Here is an 18,272-nt window from a genome sequence, read left to right as displayed (position 1 = left end):
CCCTTTCCTTCCCACCCGGGCCTTTAGAGCAGCAGACGGGAGTGCCCTTGGACATCACGAAGGGAAACTGAGTCCAGGGTCACACAGCCCATTTAGTAGCAAAGACTCAGACCCTGGTGGCTCAGACGGTAAAGAATCTGCCTACAGTTGCCTGGGTTCCATCCCTGGGTTGGGAAGATGCCCTGGAGGAGGGGATGGCAACCCACTCCAGTACTCTTGCCTGGGGAATTCCCATGGAGAGAGGAGCCTGGTGGGCTACAGTCCATGGGGTTGCAGACAGTCGAGCACGACTGAGTGACTAAGCGCAGCACAAACCCACTGCTGGCACTTAGCAGCTCCGTGGGGCCCGCATTGTGCAGGCCAAGCAGTCTCTGAGATTGGCTTAGCCCCGAGAGAAAAGAGGAGTGGACATTGTGGCGCACTGGGGCTCAGCCAGCCCCCCTTGCTGTGTGACCTTAGGTGAGTTGACTACCTCTCTGGGCAGTGGTATCTGCACCTTCCGATGAGGATGGGCACTTTTGCCCTGCTTCTCCTCTAGGGCCAATGGGTTTTTTAGGCTTCAGAGGAGCTGGTGGAGGAGGAGGTAGGGGGCAAGCAGCAGATGAAGGCCCAGAGAGAGCTGTCTTCCCCCATAACTGCCTCCTTGGCATCCTCCCTTTCCGGTTTGCCCACAGCTTCCTTCAGAGCTGAGAAGGCACCCACAGTCCAGCTCCTCTTTCCCAGGCAGGGAAGCTCTCTGAGTGGGTGGGAGCTCTGTGCAGGGGACAGAGTATATGGAGGGGGGCCCCAGCCACCCCAGCGTTTTCCTTCGTCCCCGCTAGATCACCTCCCCTGTCTCCGGAATCAACGGCGACATTCGGGCGAAGAAGATCGCCAGCATCGCGGATGTGTGTGAGTCCATGAAAGAGCAGCTGCTGGTGCTCGTCGAGTGGGCCAAGTACATCCCAGCCTTCTGTGAGCTCCCCCTGGACGACCAGGTGAGGGAGGACGCGGTCTGCGGGCAGTGCGGGCCCTGGGTAGGTGGGTCCTGCTGCACCCCCCCCCACCCCGGATATGGCCTTGGGCTGATTCGATTTATTTCACAAACACGCGTATCATGTGTGCATGGAGCTGTTTAAATCACTTTACAAATATTAGCTCATTTAATCCTTCCGACAACCCTAGGTAAGGTAAGTGCTATTATGACCATATCATATAGGTGAGGAAACTGGGGACACAGAGAGGTTAAATAACTTGCTCAAGGTCACACAGCTAGTATCCAACACAGGCAGAACTAGAACAAGCAGGCAGGCTTCAAAGTCCAGGCCTGTAGCCGCTGCACTGCTGTATCCGACAGCTCTCCCAGGTAGGATGTGGGTAGGGGCTCAGGGGCAGGGCCTAAGCCCTGGCTCTAAGAAAGGTTCTGTCTGTGATCTTGGACAAATTACTTCCTCTCCCTAAGCCTCTGTTTGCTCATCTGTAAAGTATGAATTGTAATATCCCCTTCAGAAAGCTGTTGGGAGGATGGAGAACATTACCATTTGAAAAGTGTCAGTGGTGTAATGGGACACCCACACAGTCCTGGCCTCCCTAAATGTCAGTTTCTTCCTTGTATCCCACCAAGATGGATTTTCATTCAGCAATTTTATTTCCCAAACTACCTTCTTTGGAATACCAAAAATGTCTTAGTGGGGCTGAGGGATGGGGTGCTGAGGACAGTCGAGTTCCTGAGTACCTGCTCAGGAGGCCCTGAGGCCTCTGCAGACATTTTTTTGTTTGGGAAAGAGGGGCTGAACTGGGTCATCGACTCAGCTCGGATGGAAGTGGGGCGGCACCAATGGACAGTGTTCCAGATACCGGCTCCTGGTACATTTGCTTCTCTGTTTTGCAATTCTGCACGGAAGATTGGCAACATGTCTCGGTCTCTTAAAGTTTCTCAGAAGTCCTCAGGCAAGGCAGCTGTTGAACCTTGGGAAGCCCAGGGCTTCTAAAAGTTCTCTGGGGCCCAGGCGCTCCTGGAATGCGTTTGCATCCCGTGGTGAAACAGGCTGTGAAAACCCTGGCTTGGCTGGTCCTCACCCTCACACAGAGGCCAGATCGGATGCCCTCTCACACGGATTCCTCACTGCTTCGGGAGGGATGACAAGGCAGGGATCTTGGCCAGGCTGCCCTGGCCTTCTTCCCTGTTCCTCGTGTTCTGGCCTCCGTCCCCTCTGCTGGAGAGGCTCCATTAATGTTTAATCCCTCCTGTTCCTTCCCAGGGGCTCAGCAGGACAACAAGATTCCCCCCCCCAAGCTAAGCAATTGTTAACCTCCATTTCCCACCCAAAACCTCCATGGCTGGGGCTCAGAGCATTCTCAGAGAGCAGTGATGGGTGGCCAGTAACATAGCATAATCATTAACATCGCCACCCACCACCTGCCCACCCCCAGAACAGCCATGTTAGGGGGCTGGACCCAGGGCCAAGAGGGTTCCCAGCTCCCCATTCATAGTGTATAAGGAGCTTATCCTGCCTGTGATGGGTGGGGCACAGCGGGGAGAACTGGGGGATGTTGTCTGTCAACATTGCCCCAGGAACCAAGTGTGTTTGCTTCTTGGTTTGTTTGGGGCATTGACCCACTGAAACCTAGAAGGCTGGATAGCATTGGATAAGGGGATGGAGGCTTGAAGGGAAAGAGCGATTTGCCCAAGGTCACAGAGCAAGACAGCCACAGGATTCAACTCTAGGTCTTCTGTCTCTCGATCTCAAAGACACTGGAGTAAGTGACGAAAGTCCTGCATGGTGCCTGGCGTGTAGGAAGTGCTTGATAATCAGCAGGCTTTGGGCTCCTTTGTCCTGCTCATGGAAAGGGAGTTCTTGCCCTCCTCCAAGGCTGCTTGCCATTCCCCCTCTTTTCCTGTCATCCTCACCAGGCTTCACCTTGGGGGTTCACAGACATGGTAAGGATATGGCTGCCACAGAGGCTCAATCTGGAAGGATGTTAAGTAGAGTGGCTCATCCATTCACCTGTCCCTTCATCTTTCATCCAAACAAATATTTATGGAATGCCTCTATGTGCCAGGTGTCCTCCATACCTTAGAACTACCTCACGCGCTTAGCAAGGCCTTCTATGATTTACCCCGTTGCTCTTCATCACATGAGCCTCCTCTTCCTTTCTTCTTCCCTCCTTCCGTCCATTGGTCCATTTCTTCTTTCTTTCTCCCTCCCTTCCTCTTTCCTTCCTTCCTTCCTTCTCCTCCTCCTCCTCCCTCCCTTCTTTTCCCAAACAAGCGTCTGGCACTTGTGGTTTTCATTCAGTCTCTCAGTCGTGTCCCAGTCTGGTGTGAGACCCCGTGGACTTCAGCACACCAGGCTTCCCTGTCCTTTGCTGACTCCTGGAGTTTGCTCAAACTCATGTCCATTGAGTCAGTGATGCCATCCAACTATCTGATCCTCTGTCACCCGCTTCTTTTCCTGCCCTCAATCTTCCCCAGCATCCCCAGCATCAGGGTCTTTTCCAATGAGTTGGTTCTTCTCATCAGGTGGCCAAAGTATTGAAGCTTCAGCTTCAGTGTTAGTCCTTCCAATGAATATTCAGGACTGATCTCCTTTAGGATGGACTGGTTTGATGTCCTTGCTGTCCAAGGGACTCTCAAGAGTCTTCTCCAACACCACAGTTCGAAAGCATCAATTCTTCAGTGCTCAACCTTCTTTATGGTCCAACTCTCACATCCGTACATGACTACTGGAAAAACCATAGCTTTGACCGTACAGATTTTCATTGGCAAGGTGATGTCTGGCACTTAGTAGGCACTAACATCTGATGACTTCAAGAATGAGCAGTCCAATGAATTAATGAATAAAAGCATTTTTGCTTCCTAGTTTAGTCTGCTAAAGGATTTCCAAGCTCCCTAACCCTGCCTTGCAGATAGGATCCTTGAGGCTACTAGCCTACGACCATTTGACCAGCCCCATCCTTGATCCTCATGCAAGCACTGAAGCAGGTGGTTCTGAAAAGGCAGGCAATGCCCTCCTGTGGGCTGGCAGGGCTCCCACCTGCCAGACTTCAGACTCAGACTTCAGTCTTCCAAGGCCTCTCTGTCCTCTCTGCAGGGAAGGGGTCGGTCAAGCGGATCCCTGGCCAAGGACCATTGCTCACACGCTTTGCCTCAGAAACCAGCATCCATGTCCAGATTCTTACAACAGTATCTAGAATCTTCCAGCTTCAAGTGGGTGGATGCTCTAGAGATCTTTTGGAGCAGTGATTTCCCAAAGACAACCATGCATCAAAATCAACTGAGGAGCTTGTTAATCTCAGATCCCTTGGGCCCACCCCAGACAAAGAGAATCAGTGCCTCGGGTAGTAAGGCCCAAGAATCTGTGTTTTACAAAACACCCTTCATCGTGTTACATAGCTGATCCATGAGTAGGAATTCAGAACCCCCAAAAAAGCTCTAAAAGTTTTATAACTTTTTGGGTTTGTAGACCCTCTTGAGAGTCTGATGAAAGCCTTTAAGTCTCTGCTAACACACACACAGAGTGGTGTTACAGTTTTACCAGGCACACAGACACACAGACGAGGCCCAGAGGGGAGAAGCAGCTTACCCCGAACGCAGCAGTTCAAGGGCAGAGTTGGCATTTGGTGTCCCGGCTCGAGCACAGGTTGTCTCCCCTTTCAGCGGTCAGCTGAAGCTTTTGCCAGTTTCTAGTTTTATCAGTTATGAGAGGAAGGCAGCCATTTTCTGATGCCCATCTTATCATTCAGGCAGGTAAAGGCAAGCAGAACACTAATGCTGACTTGCTCAGGGTCATTGAGTTGGCGGGGAGCAGCCTCCCCACGGGTGTAGATGCCTTCCCAGGCATGTGGACACCGGACGCCGTCCCCTCTCTCTTCCAGGTGGCCCTACTCAGAGCCCACGCCGGCGAGCACCTGCTTCTCGGAGCCACCAAGCGCTCCATGGTGTTCAAGGATGTTCTGCTTCTAGGTGAGGATGCTGTCTGCCCAGCCAGGGCTCTGCAGGAGGCATGCCGAGCGTGGAGCGCACCTGGGCATGGGAGATTTCCCTGGTGGTGTGCAGAGTGAGGGAGGCAGATCAGAATGGTCCTGTCCTCAGTATTCTCAACTGGATACCGGATTCAGATGCAGGGAAATGTGGACTCGAGGAATTAAATTCCCCAGCATTCATGTTACAGCACAGTCAGGCTTAGCCCTGGGGTAACCTGTGCATTCAGATGTACTTTCTGGAGAGGGAGCAAAAGGCAGTCAGGAATGGCACAAACCCCCAGTCTGTGTCACCTATGCCGTCATAACATGTTTGTTTATTACTCTAACTTCTTACATAGGGCACACCGTGGGCCCTAGTCTGACTACTTTACAAATACCAACCCCTCTAGTACGACAACCCAATGAGATAAGCACTATAATTTTATTCCCATTTTACTGATGGAAAACTGAGGCACAGAAAGTAATTTATCCAGATAGATCTGGCTAATCAATGGAAAAAGCAAGATTCAGTCCAGGTGGTCTAATTCCAGAACCTGAGCCCTTATGCTTGGTGCTTTTATGCCTCCCAAGCAGCCCTTGATTGTCATCAGTCTTGTGGTCTGTTGTCGCCACTGAAGAATGGAGCTTGGGTGATATGAAAGGGGTCCTAAGAAGTCAGGCTCTGGGCCCACTCCAATGCCTGCAAGTCACTCATTCCTTTAATCTGGGCCTTGGCTTCCTCATCTGTAAGATGGGTGTGACAGTCCCCACCAGCCCCTCCTTCCGTGAGCAGCTGCTGCATTATAACTGCAAACAGCAAAAGCTAGAGGAGAGAGGTACACCCCGGTGGCTTCCCATCCCCTCTCCTTCCTAACCCGTCCAGGCAATGACTACATCGTCCCTCGGCACTGCCCGGAGCTGGCAGAGATGAGTCGAGTGTCCGTGCGCATCCTTGATGAGTTGGTGCTGCCCTTTCAAGAGCTGCAGATTGACGACAACGAGTATGCCTGCCTCAAAGCCATCATCTTCTTTGACCCAGGTACAGCCCACGCCTCCCACACTCCCCTGATGCTCCAGACCCTCTGTCGGACTACTCCCACTGGGCTATGAACCCCACGCTTACCACCCCACCTCTCTAGTACAACAATCAGGAGAGGACATCTTTATCAGCTCCATTTAACAGATGAGGAAAATCAAGGCTCAAATGACTGATGTGACGACGGGGCACACTGACTCCAGAGGCTTGGTTTTTTTCTTTCCCGTCTTACCTTTCTTGGGCTTCCTGGGTGGCTCAGAGATTAAAGCCTCTGCCTGCAATGCAGGAGACCCGGGTTCGATCCCTGGGTCTGGAAGATCCCCTGGAGAAGGAAATGGCAACCCACTCCAGTATACTTGCCTGGGAAATCCCATGGACGGAGGAGCCTGGTGGCCTACAGTCCATGGGGTCGCAAAGAGTCGGACACAACTGAGCGACTTCACTTTTACCTTTCTTTCCCTTCCTCTCTGCTTTCTGTTCCTTACCTCCTCCCATCCTCCTTTTCTTTCCCTCAAAATTTTTTTTATCAAAATAATATCTGCACATACTTAAAATGGAAATAGTCCTCCCCACTCTACTTTTCCTGTCCAAAGCCTACTCTCCAGGAGGAACCATTTCTGATTCTTTGTACTGTTTCTTTTTATTGCCACCTCTCCAGCTCTAAATAAAATGCTAACCCTTCTACTTCTTGATTTATCCATTTTAGAACATATTTTTTCCTCCTATGATAGTTGAGAATTGTATTTTTCCCCATCACTCCATTTTTTCTCTCCCATTGTCCTAATACATTTTTCTTACTATTTCAGTGTCTCTACTGATTGCCTCTATAATGTTCTGCGCCTATGCTTATATTTTTTTGTTCCATCACTTGTCGGCAGTATCTCTTAACCTTTCATTAGCAGAATAAAGAGAATGTATTTGCATTCTCCCTCTTCCATCTACTAAGTCTCCAATTCCATTTTCACACAACGTCTTTTTTTTTTTTTTGAAGGTTTTTTTCAATGTGGACCATTTATAAAGTCTTTATTGAATTCGTTACAATATTGCTTCTGTTCTCTGTTTTGGTATTTTGGCTGGGAGGCATGTGGGATCTTACTCCCAGACCAGAGATCAAACCCACACCCCCTGCCTTGAAAGAGGAAGTCCCCACCACTAGGCCACCAAGGAAGTCCTGTACAACATTTTTGTAGTTGTGATTTTGTGTAAAACCTGTTTTCCTCTCCTGATGTCAAGATGGGCACCTGGGCTCCAAAGCTTCCTTGCTTCCTTCTGTCCTTCCATGTTGGCGAGGTCCTACCTCGTGCCAGGCACTGTCCTTAGTGCCAAGCCCTCTCTGAGTGAAGATTGAGTCTAGTAAGCATAGCGAGGAAGCAGAAATGAACACTGTGTATGGAGCACTCACTAAGGCTCTTATTGATCTCACTTGTTACTTGCCACATGGTATCTATGAGATAGGAATTGCTATTATCTCCATTTTACAGATAAGAAAATTGAGTCACAGGAAAATTGATAGACTTGCCCAGGTCACATAACTAGGAAATGGCAGAGCTTGGATTTGAACTTCAGACTCTTTAGCTCTCAAGCCCATGTTCCTACCTATCACATACTATTCCTGGTTTCTTGAGGGGATAAGATTTCTAGTTCCAGTTTCCTCCAGAGCCTGGCCTAGGCTGTGTACCTGTGGTGCTTAGCATGGGCCTGGATGATAGTAACTGCTCATTAAAATGTGCAGGATTACTGATTCAGAGTCAGGGTCAGCAGCCTGGTCTGGAGGGGCTGGTGACCTAGGTCAGGGCCGGGCATATGGGTGGTGCTCAATAAATGTTTATTGACTGAATGATAGAATGCACAAATGTGGCCCAGGAGAGAGACAGCCCTGCATTGGAAATGTGGCTGAAATTCTCTTCCAGCTGCTTACTTTATCCATAAAAGATACAATAGATGTCTTCCATGAAGGTGGAGATTAACTATTGAATAACCACTTCGATCACTTTCCTGGTTAAGAATCTAAAATGTATCCATTGCTTTTTGTTTTTTTCATTCATTCACCCTTCCATCCATGTACCCATCCCTTCATCTAGTTATCTGTTCAACAAATATTGACAATGCATGGTGCTGGGTGGTGGGTTTAAAAGATGTGTGTACGCCTGTACAGAGATCACAGGCTAGTGGAAGAGACATTCCATCCTGTGTGCCCAGTAGTGACAAAAGAGCCACAGAAGTTTGGGGACACCATGAACACTCAGAGTGCAGAGCTGGTAGGATGGAATGGAGAAGGCTTCCCAGAGGAAGTGTGATCTAAGCTGAGACCCCAAGACCACACAGGCCAGGGAGCAGGCAAGTGGGGAGACTGATGAGGCACCAGAAGAAGCAAGTGCTGAGGCCTGGATTGTGGGGCTTTTTTTTTTTCTTTTTGGCTGAATTGTGAGACATGTGGAATCTTAATTCCCCGACCAGGGATTGAACCAGCATCCCCTGCATTGGAAGGTGGAGTCTTGACCACTGGACTGCCAGTGGGGCCTTAACCGGGAGTCAGGAGCCCTAATTCCACATCATGGATCTGCCAACAAGTGGTTCTGTGGCCTGGGCCAAGTCCTTTCCTTTTTGTGTGCCTTGGTTTCCCCATCTGTAAGATGAGAAGGTTACAAGGTACCCTCTTGGGAGTGTTCCTGAAGTCTTGCCGCAGCACTGCTAGGATTCCCTAGGTGCCCTCGGGCCACTAGGTCTCCCATCGGAGCCCCTGGAGTAAGGGGACATTGGGTCCCACCTCCCCAGACGCTCCGGGTTGGCCCTCTGCCTCCCTGGCACAATCCCTCCCATTGCAGATGCCAAGGGGCTGAGTGACCCGGGCAAGATCAAGAGGCTGCGTTCCCAGGTGCAGGTGAGCCTGGAAGACTACATCAACGACCGCCAGTACGACTCGCGTGGCCGCTTCGGCGAGCTGCTGCTGCTGCTGCCCACCCTGCAGAGCATCACCTGGCAGATGATCGAGCAGATCCAGTTCATCAAGCTCTTCGGCATGGCCAAGATCGACAACCTGCTGCAGGAGATGCTGCTGGGAGGTTAGTGTCCAGCCTGGGAGGGGCTGAGAGGTGGGCGGGGCTGGAGGCCGCTTCTCCGAGACCAGCCTCACTTATGCAGAGCTGCCTTCACCTCTCAGCTCCATCACTTCCTCACTCTGTGAAAAAGTGAAAGTGTTAGTTGCTCGATTGTGTCAGACTCTTTGTGACCCCATGTACTGTAGCCCACTAGGCTCCTCTGTCCATGGGATTCTCTAGACAAGAATACTGGAGTGGGTTGCCATGCCCTCCTCCAGGTGATCTTCCCAACCCAAGGATTGAACCCAGGTCTCCTATACTGCAGGTGGATTCTTTACCATCTGAGCCAGTGGGCGGGGCTGGGAGAGGTAGCCTCTCTAAGAGACAAGCCTCATGTAGACCTGAGCTCACCGCTCAGCTCCATGACTTCCTTGCTCTGTAGCTTTGGGCAAATCCTTTTATCTACCAGAGTCTCAGTTTACTCATCAGGAAAATGGGGACAATGGCCTGTTAATTCAGGTGCTGAGAAGTTACCATGTTCCAGTCGCCGTTCTAAGTGCTGGAGGTTCAGCAGAGAACAAGAGTCAGTTCTCCCAGAGGTTGTGTATGAGTGTATATATGAGTGTGTGTGTGTGTGCGCATGCTGGTGTATATTAACACTCGGGGGAACAGATGATAACTGAGTATATAATAAAGAGGGCAACTATAAATTTTGAAATAACCAAGTAATACAATACAGTATAACTGAAAGGGGGCCTCTTTAGATAGGCTGGTCAAGGAAGACCTCTCTAAAGTGGTGGCTCTTATGCCACAGATCTGATGGAAGGAAAGATAACATTTAAAAGCCAAACAAGAAACACTCCAAGCACAAGTAACCTACTGCAAAAGGCCCCGAAGCAGCAGAGGGTTGTGTGTTGGAGAAAGATAAGATTGTGAGGCGAGAGGAACTGTATGAAACGAAGATAGAGATTGGGAAGAAACCAAATCATAAATATAGTCTTAGAGGCTGTGGTTAGAGGTTTGCATTGTATTTTCGTCGCAACTCTTAAAAGAAAAGTGGAAAATCAGACTAATGTTTTCAACAAACTATCCCAATTGTGGATAGAAACTGAACATCAGAGGGAAAATGGAGACTGGAAACCCCTGAGAAATATCACTGTCGTCAATCAGGAGAAGGACAGGGAGGCTTGAACCAAGACATGACTGGAAATTGATCAACACAGATGCACTTGAACATCTATTTGGAGGAAGAACTCACAGAATTTGCTGATTGATCAGACAGGGGCAATAAGGGGAAGGGTAAGAGTCAAGGATGAAACCTGCATGTTTGCTTTGAGGAACAGGAATGGTGGTGGAGTAATTTATTGAGACGGGGAGGACTGGGGGAAAAAAAAAAACAATTTGAGACTGAGGGTGGGGGTGGGGGGTGAAGATCCATTGTAGAATTTAGTGAAGCGTGAAATGATTGTTAAATAGTCACGTTGAGTTATCCAGGAGGCAGATGGATATTTGAGTCCGTTCCCCAAACAAGCCCAAAGTTGGGGATAAGAGGCAGCTTAGTGGTGTCCCAGAAACCAGATGCCAGAGAAGGAGATGGAGGAAGGTCTAGCCAAGAGGATAAGAGAAGAGCCAAGGGAAGTCCCAGAAGCCAAGAGCAGAGTGTGTTTTAGTGGGGACAGAGCATTGAATGGTGTTAAATTCCACAGGAGGGGGAAGGAGGCTCTTGGCGATTGTGTTGAAAGCAGTGTCAATGGGAAAGGAAACCAGGGGAGGATGTTGCAGACTGAGTGAGCTGGAAGGTGGAGAAGTAGAGACAGCAAGAGTCAGCTGCCTTGGGAGAATGTTTTGCTCAGAAGGGAGCTGGGAGAGAGCCAAGGCTGATCGCAGGGCAGTGATTGTGATGATGTGCCGTGGAATCCTGGCTGGACTAAGAGGGATGAAGACAGGTGACAGGCAGTGAAAAGTGGGGGCCAGTGAAATGACAGCCTCAATGGGGCTGAAGAATTTTTGCAGGGATGGTGCTAGAGGAAGCGAGCCGGAATGATAGGAGGCAGGGTCTAAATAAAGATGCTTGAACGTGAGACTTTGGAGGTGACATGATCACTGGTGCTGACCAAGGGCAAGCTTTCTCAACCTCAGTGGATTCTTGGGTCTGAATCATTCTTTGCTGAGGGGGCTCTTCTGTATCTTCTTTGGGCACATGACTGGCCTCTACCCGTGGTACGCCAGTAACACTCCTTCAGTGGTGACAGATACTCAGATATTGTCAAAGGTCCCCCGAGGGGCCAAAATCATCCCTAGCTGAGAACCACTGTTACATGGTAACTCACTTTTTTCTCATTTTGACCCTGTGAATGCAGGGTCACCGTGAATCAGGTGTCACTGAGGCTAGGATCAGCAAGGAGCCTGTGTGCTATTGCCGGATAAACTTTGAGTAAAATAATTAAGCTCTTTGGGCCTTGTCATCTCATCTGTAGAATGAGGTTAATAATGATACCCGGCCTTTAGGGCTGTTGTGAAGGTTAAATTATGTCAAACCTGGAAAACGCTGTAAAACGGTACCTGGCACATAGTATGTCGATAGCTATCACTGAAACAGATGTACTTTTAAACTTTTTTCTCTATTTATCTATTTGGCTGCATCAGGTCTTAGTTGCAGTATGCAGGATTTCTGTTGCATCTTGTGGGATCTTTTGTTTTGGCACTTGGGCTCTCTCGTGGTGGTGTATGGACTTATTTGCACTTCCCAGGTGGCTCGGTGGTAAAGAATCCACCTGCCAGTGCAGGAGCCTCAGGAGATGCAGGTTTGATCCCTGAGTTGGGAAGATCCCCAGAGAAGGAAATGGCAACCCACTCAAGTATTCTTGCCTGGAGAATCCCCCAGACAGAGGAGCCTGGCGGGCTACAGTCCATGGCATGGCAAAGAGTCGGACATGAATGAGCACAACAGCAACACAAAGTGGGATCTTAGTTCCCTGACCGGGGATTGAACCCAAGTCCCCTGCATTGCAAGGCAGATTCTTAACCACTAGACCACCAGGGAAGCCCCTGCAACAGTGTATTTTAAAGACCCCTTTCAAGCCCTAAAATTCCATCGTTGTTGTATTAGTGCCATAGCCTATTACTAGACCATATGCTATATATATGGTACTGTCATTCTCTTGACACATTTTCTTGAGGCAGTTGCTGTGTTCCAAACACTTTGCTAGGATCTCAAAGAGAGAAGAAAGTTACACCTGTAATTGTAATGTTCATAGACAGAAGTGATTGTTCCCCAAAGATTGGTTACAGATAAGTGACTATGTGAATTCCAAGGAAGGAGAAGTTACTTTCTACTGAAGTAGGCAGAATCAGGAGAGGCTTTCCAAAGGAGGGAACGTATGAGTTGGAATTTGGACTTGGGGATATTGGTGGGGGTGGAGGAAGTGGGGTAGAAGGCATCTTTAGCGACACAGGAGCAAAACACAGAGCTAGGTCAGTCCAAAGGATGTGGAGATGCTATAAATAGGCAAGTTGGGCTTCAGATGTGGGGGATGAGGCTGAAAGGTGAGTTGGGACCAAAAGGTTAAGGACTCGCATATCAAGGAGTTTTGAGAGACATTGATTGGATCCATTATATTAACATGCAATCGATACACCGCTCGTTGCAATATCTAACTGATCTCACAGCTTCCTAATATACCCTTTGTTCCTTTCAGATTACTTTTGTCCTCTTGGTTTGTGAGTCCTCTTAATACCTTCATGAAGCCTGTGAATAGGAATGGAAACCTCAGTTTGTGTGGGGGCATGTTCCGTCATGTCTGACTCTTAGTAACCCCACAGACTGTAGCCCACCAGGCTCCTCTGTCCATGGGATTTCCCAGGCAAGAATACTGGAGTGGGTTTCCTGTCCTACTCCAGGGGATCTTTCCAACCTAGGGATCAAACCTGCATCTCTTGTGTCTCCTGCATTGACAGGCAGATTCTTTACCACTTCGCCACCCAGGAAAGCCCCAGTTTACTAACCCACAAATAGGAGCCCAATAGGTGTCGTGAAGATTGGATGAGCAGGTTGACGGCCACCCTTGAGGACGGTGGTGCCTCAAGACCCATGGCCTTTATCCCAGACTCTGCATCCTCACTGAGCACCTTCTGCCTGCAGGGTCCTCCAGTGAAGCACCTCATGCCCACCACCCCCTGCACCCTCACCTGATGCCAGAGCACATGGGCACCAACGTCATTGTTGCCAACACGATGCCTGCTCACCTCAGCAACGGACAGATGTGTGAGTGGCCCCGGCCCAGGGGGCAGGCAGGTGGGCAACTTGGGCTCTCCCCTGGAAGGGGTGAGGTTGGGTCCTGAGAGGGAATGTGGAGAAGGTTGGGTCTAGAAGATGGGAAATCGGGTAAAAGAGCTCTCTGTGCTCCAGGGTAGGGAATGAGGGGTGAGACTGTCCATTTGTTAAGGCTGCTTATTCAATGAGGTGATTGACAGCTTCCACTGAATGAAGCCATCCTTAGATGAGGCGATCCACTGGGTAGATTGGTTGAGGATGTCCACTGCGGTGAGGATTTCATTAGGTGATGTTGTCCACTAGGTAAAATTGTTCACTGAAGTTAGACTTCCCAGTTGGGTAAGACTGTCCACTAGACGACTAGGTGAGACTCTTCACTGGGTGAAGGCTTCCACTGGGCTAGACTGTCCTCTGAGGTGAAGTCTCACAAGAGAGAGTTTGTCATCGGGCAGGGTCCTTCAAAGAGGAAGATTATCATTGGGATGAGAGGGTCCGCTAAAATGAGATCGCATTTCATTGAGATTGTTCTTTGGGAAAGTTGGCCTTTGAATAAAGTTGGCCAAGAGGGTCATAGTCAAAATTACATTCTGAACTTGTCATGGGGGTGGGGCCATCAGTTTCTGCTACTCATCTACCTAACTATCAAACGGAGAGTATTTTTTGAGCCAGTTAGCCAGCCCCTTGGGTCTCATCTACTGCTCTTCCTTTTCTCCAAGAAAGCTTGATCCTGTCACATGTCCCACGGTCCTTAGGGAGACCTGGACCCCAGTTTGGGAGAAGCATCCAACTCTGTATCAAAGGGTGGAGGAGATGGGGGTTGTAGGGACGTGGGCAAAAGGTTCTAACTGCAGAACCTCACCCAGCTATAGCCTTCCAGACCTGATGGAACTTAGACTTAGTGATATGGGGCTCAGAAGGTTTGGGCTGTAGCAGTCCTTAGAGATAATCTAGTCTAATTCTCTCATTTTGTAGAAGAGGAAATTTAAGTGTCAGAGAGTGGGGAGGACTTCCCTAGTGCTCTTCATTGACCCGCACCCACAAAGGGCTGGAATTCTGAGCAACCCTTGTCTGTCTCTTTGCCCCTCCAGCCACCCCTGAGACTCCACAGCCTTCACCGCCTGGTGGTTCAGGGTCCGAGCCCTACAAGCTTCTGCCCGGAGCTATTGCCACCATCGTCAAGCCCCCCTCCGCCATCCCGCAGCCGACCATCACCAAGCAGGAAGTCATCTAGCAAGTCAATGCGGGGCGGGGGCTCTGCTGATCCCCCAGCCCCCTCCGAGAGCCCCTGATGGTCACTTGGTCACAGTGAAGCAAGCTGTGACCACGGGCCAGTCCCAGAGCAGTGATGGGAAGGGCGAGGGCCCTTGAACTCGGGCTGTGGGTTGCATCTCACTGCCCCCCTTCACCATTTGCTCTGGATAATGGGGCTGTGACTTGGGGAGACCCCAGCTGGAAAATCCTCTGCTGCTTGGACAGCTTTTCTCCTGCTGAAACCACTGCCTTCCCCTCATCCTTCGCCTCACTTCTTCACCCCCAAATGGCTGCCACCTGGAGACGACACGAGACCTTGCTGAAGCACGGCTCCCTCCCTGCTCAGATTGGTGTAATGTTGGACACAGAGCCCTTCTGGGCTGGGTCACATGGTGGCTCCTCCCACATCCCTGTTCTGCTGCCGCAGCCACCACTGTCCCCCTTCCTTAGTCATCCTCGTTTCTCCAAAGCCACCTCTCCAGAGGCTGAGGACGACGTGCAAACAACACCCCCAGTCATCCCGGGAGCGTTTGAAAAGCACTGACTGGAGCTCGGTGCAGCGTGGGAGACTCTCGAGCAGGTGGATGCCGTTTTTCCTCTAACCCCTGGCTCTTCCCTTCTTCTGGGACTTGGGAGGGTCCTTCGGGTCAGAGTGATGGTCCCTGTAGGCTGCTGAACATGAAAGAACAATCCAGGGTGGACACTGCAGCCAGGACCGAGGGGGAGGCGGGAGGGGTCAGAGAAGGCAGGAAGGGGCAGACCATCCATTAGGCCTTTAAGGAAGGGCTGGATTCTGGCTGGTGGAACAGGTGAGCCAGAACATTCTAAGAGCAGACAACCTGGACCAAGCAGGGAGGTCAGAAGGAGGCCATGGAAGGAGGTGATGAAAGATGGGGCTCTCTGGGGGAGAGGGGGTGCACCGGACAGCCTGGGGATCTTGAATGCCAGACGGAGGCATGGCGACTTGGGTCCCCAGGCTGTGAGTAGCTGGAGAGGGATGTGCAGGGAGCCGAGCTTTCAGAAACTGGAAGATCACAGTCCTCCAGAGATCAGAAGTTTGGGAGAGAGCAGGAAGGTCAGATGGGGCCTCACCGTGTCATTCAGGTGAGGGAGATGAAGCTGGGGATGGAAAAGACAGATGGGTGAACCTCAGGGGAGAGTGGCAGGGAGGAGGAATTATCCCACCAGGCCTGTCTCGAGTGCTTCCTCCCGGTGCTGTCTTAAGGCACTTGACCTGCCCCATCTCCTTTAATCCTCTTTATTACCCAGAAATCGTTACTGAAGAAGGAATTGAGATCTCAGTGGTTAAATCATTTTTCTGGAACTCACACAGCTAGTAAGTGACCCAGACTTGATCCCAGATCTGCCAGGCTCAGGCACACTTAGCCTCAGTGGTTGAACATCTCTGAAAAGGCCCCTTCTGTCCTTACTGGGATTGAGTTGAGGACCTTCCTGCCTGCTTCAGCAGCCTTGGAAGCCTCATTCTCCCCAGAAGACCTGCCCACTCCCAGGACTAAGATTGGCCTGAGGCTGCATTAAAGTCCACTTTGGGTCCAGAATCCTGTTTGCTGATAAACATGGAGAAGTCATGGTTCCTGGACTCCTTTTCTGTCTCTTCAGTCCCTAAGTGTGGGGAAGGGGCATTCAGCAGTCCATTGTGAGATGGACCAATGTGACCTGGCATTCCAGAAATGGGATGGTGTGAGTGGGGGTGGGGGAGAGGTAAGAAGAACTGGGTTTGAGACCCACTCTGTGGAGCATCACTCAGGGTACCTTCTGAAACCATTAAACCCCAGAATCGAACAGCCAGTACTCATCCATGCAGAATTTTAGAGGCTTTGTGAAAATTCTGGAAAGTGCCACTGCCTAGTGGGAATTAAAGGGATGTGTCCTGGAACTGGAGCTTAGGGAGGAGAGTGAACAGTCAGACTGACTACCTACCCCCCACCCAGGTTTCTGAGTGGATGCAGACAGCACCCCAGTGCCCCCCAAATTCTATCATTAGGGACTGCTTTTTGTGAGAGAGGCAGGAAGGGTATTGGGACGGGATGTCCGAGAACAATCACCACATCTGCAGTGCTGTCAGAGCTGGGGTTTCCCCTTCCACCAAGCCAAGTCCTCAGTCCCAGGAAAGGTTGTTCCTTGCTCAGGGCAGCCCAGCCTCCCTCAGCCACCCCTCATTCCTGGGGCGTTCCCCCAAAAACCCCAGCCAGAGTGCTCAGATGGGTCTGGGGCAAGGTGGGGAAGCTGGGATCATTTCTGATCATTGTCATCCCCTCTTTGCCACCCCAACCCCCTCACCCTGCCTCACTATTGCCCAGACTTCTGCCATGGGAACAAAGCTGAGATAAGAAGTTCCCGTAGGGTGGGGTGGGGTAGCTGTGATTTTTAACGGTAGCCAATCTTCTGGGCCAGGGGCCAATTATTGGCCCCAAATCAACCTCCCTGGAGGAGAAATCCATGCCACTTTAATAATTTTATTGCCACACAGGAAACACAAAGAGAATTTACTTTTCTAAAAGACTTTAAACTGAAGCCACCACGTTGGAAAAATCTTTATTTTCACTACCTGAGTCGTGATCCTAAAACATACGATCTCATGGACTCGAAGAGGGTTGGAGGGCAAGCACGGGCCCTGTAATTCCTCCACTGAGACAACCTCTTCTCTGGGCGGCTCTCAGTAGCTTCCGGAACCCACACGGCTCTTCTGAGGGTGGACAAACGGGAGCAGAGCCTTGGAAGTGGATGCTCCTCGATTTCTTGTGATGACCAAGCCAATTACTTTTGCCAAATTGCTCCATGATTTGCCTTGATTGTGATGAAGTTAGAAATTCACACTGAGCAGTTCTGAAAGTGGGCTGGCGTCCCGCCAGACTCATCAACATCTTCCCATGGCGGATGTCATCGGGTCCTGTGCTGTCCCCAGAGCCCCTGTCACTGCCACCCAACGGGGCAAAGAAGCAAAAAAGATTACTTACTCTTGTGCGTTTTAACAAAAGTTTATAAAAAGAAATAAATGGCACCTATGTTTTCTAAGTCCTTGGATGAGTGTCTTCTTCCTTTCAGGTGTTAGAAATAAGAATGAGAATATTCAGATAGTTCTTTTCTATATGCAGAATGCTTTCATATCTGTTACGGTTTTTTCATCTTCTCAAGGTAAGCAAGGTAGACATGATTACCTCTTGCTTTATCAATGAGGTAAATGAGGCTCAGGAAAAGCAATTTTCCTTGAGAGGTGGGAGTTGAAATCTAGTGTCTTGATTCCAACTGCTCAGTATGTAGAGAGTAGGGGAGGGATAAGAGAGGAGGTGATGGCAAGAAGAATGGCAAGAAGTTTCCAGGGTCTGTCACTGACCATCAGGGTCTGAGATGGAGCCCTGTTCTGGGTCACTGCCAGGGACCTGGGTCAACCTGCCAGCAACGAGGAACAAGCAGGCATAGGAAATCTCATAAAAGTAAGCATTGTTTTCAAAAAAGAATAAATGTATTTAAAAGAGATAATCAAGAAGGTCCTACCATATAGCACAGGGAATGCAACTCGATATTCTGTAATAGCTTAAACGGGAAATTCAGTTCAGTTCAGTCGCTCAGTCATGTCCAACTCTTTGCAACCCCATGGACTGCAGCACACCAGGCCTCCCTGTCCAACTCTCAGCGTTTACTCAAACTCATTTCCATTGAGTTGGTGATGCCATCCAACCATCTCATCCTATGTCGTCCCCTTCTCCTC

General features: G+C 50.1%; 1 protein-coding gene across 5 annotated transcripts in view; it reads left to right on the top strand.

Moving 5' to 3' along the window:
• HNF4A (hepatocyte nuclear factor 4 alpha) overlaps window positions 1-17,578 on the top strand; it is a 67,315-nt gene extending 49,737 nt beyond the window's left edge. For 3 of the 5 annotated variants that reach the window (XM_086331690.1, XM_086331693.1, XM_086331692.1), the window contains exons 5-10: window positions 822-977; window positions 4,858-4,945; window positions 5,828-5,983; window positions 8,806-9,042; window positions 13,160-13,312; window positions 14,380-17,578. In XM_086331690.1, the coding sequence (XP_086187816.1) occupies window positions 822-977; window positions 4,858-4,945; window positions 5,828-5,983; window positions 8,806-9,042; window positions 13,160-13,312; window positions 14,380-14,522 (933 nt within the window). In that variant the 3' untranslated portion in view covers window positions 14,523-17,578. The remainder of the gene's footprint in view (window positions 1-821; window positions 978-4,857; window positions 4,946-5,827; window positions 5,984-8,805; window positions 9,043-13,159; window positions 13,313-14,379) is intronic. The other 2 variants (XM_086331691.1, XM_086331689.1) reach the window with 1 other exon arrangement.
• The last annotated feature ends 694 nt before the right edge of the window (window positions 17,579-18,272 follow it).

The sequence above is a fragment of the Bos grunniens genome, chromosome 13 (genome assembly GCF_055505025.1).
Source record: "Bos grunniens cultivar Pamir isolate PY7600 chromosome 13, Bosgru_T2T1.0, whole genome shotgun sequence".
Lineage (NCBI taxonomy): Eukaryota > Metazoa > Chordata > Mammalia > Artiodactyla > Bovidae > Bos > Bos grunniens.
Note: the sequence above shows the minus strand (reverse complement) of the source record. Positions and strands in the feature narration are given on the sequence as shown.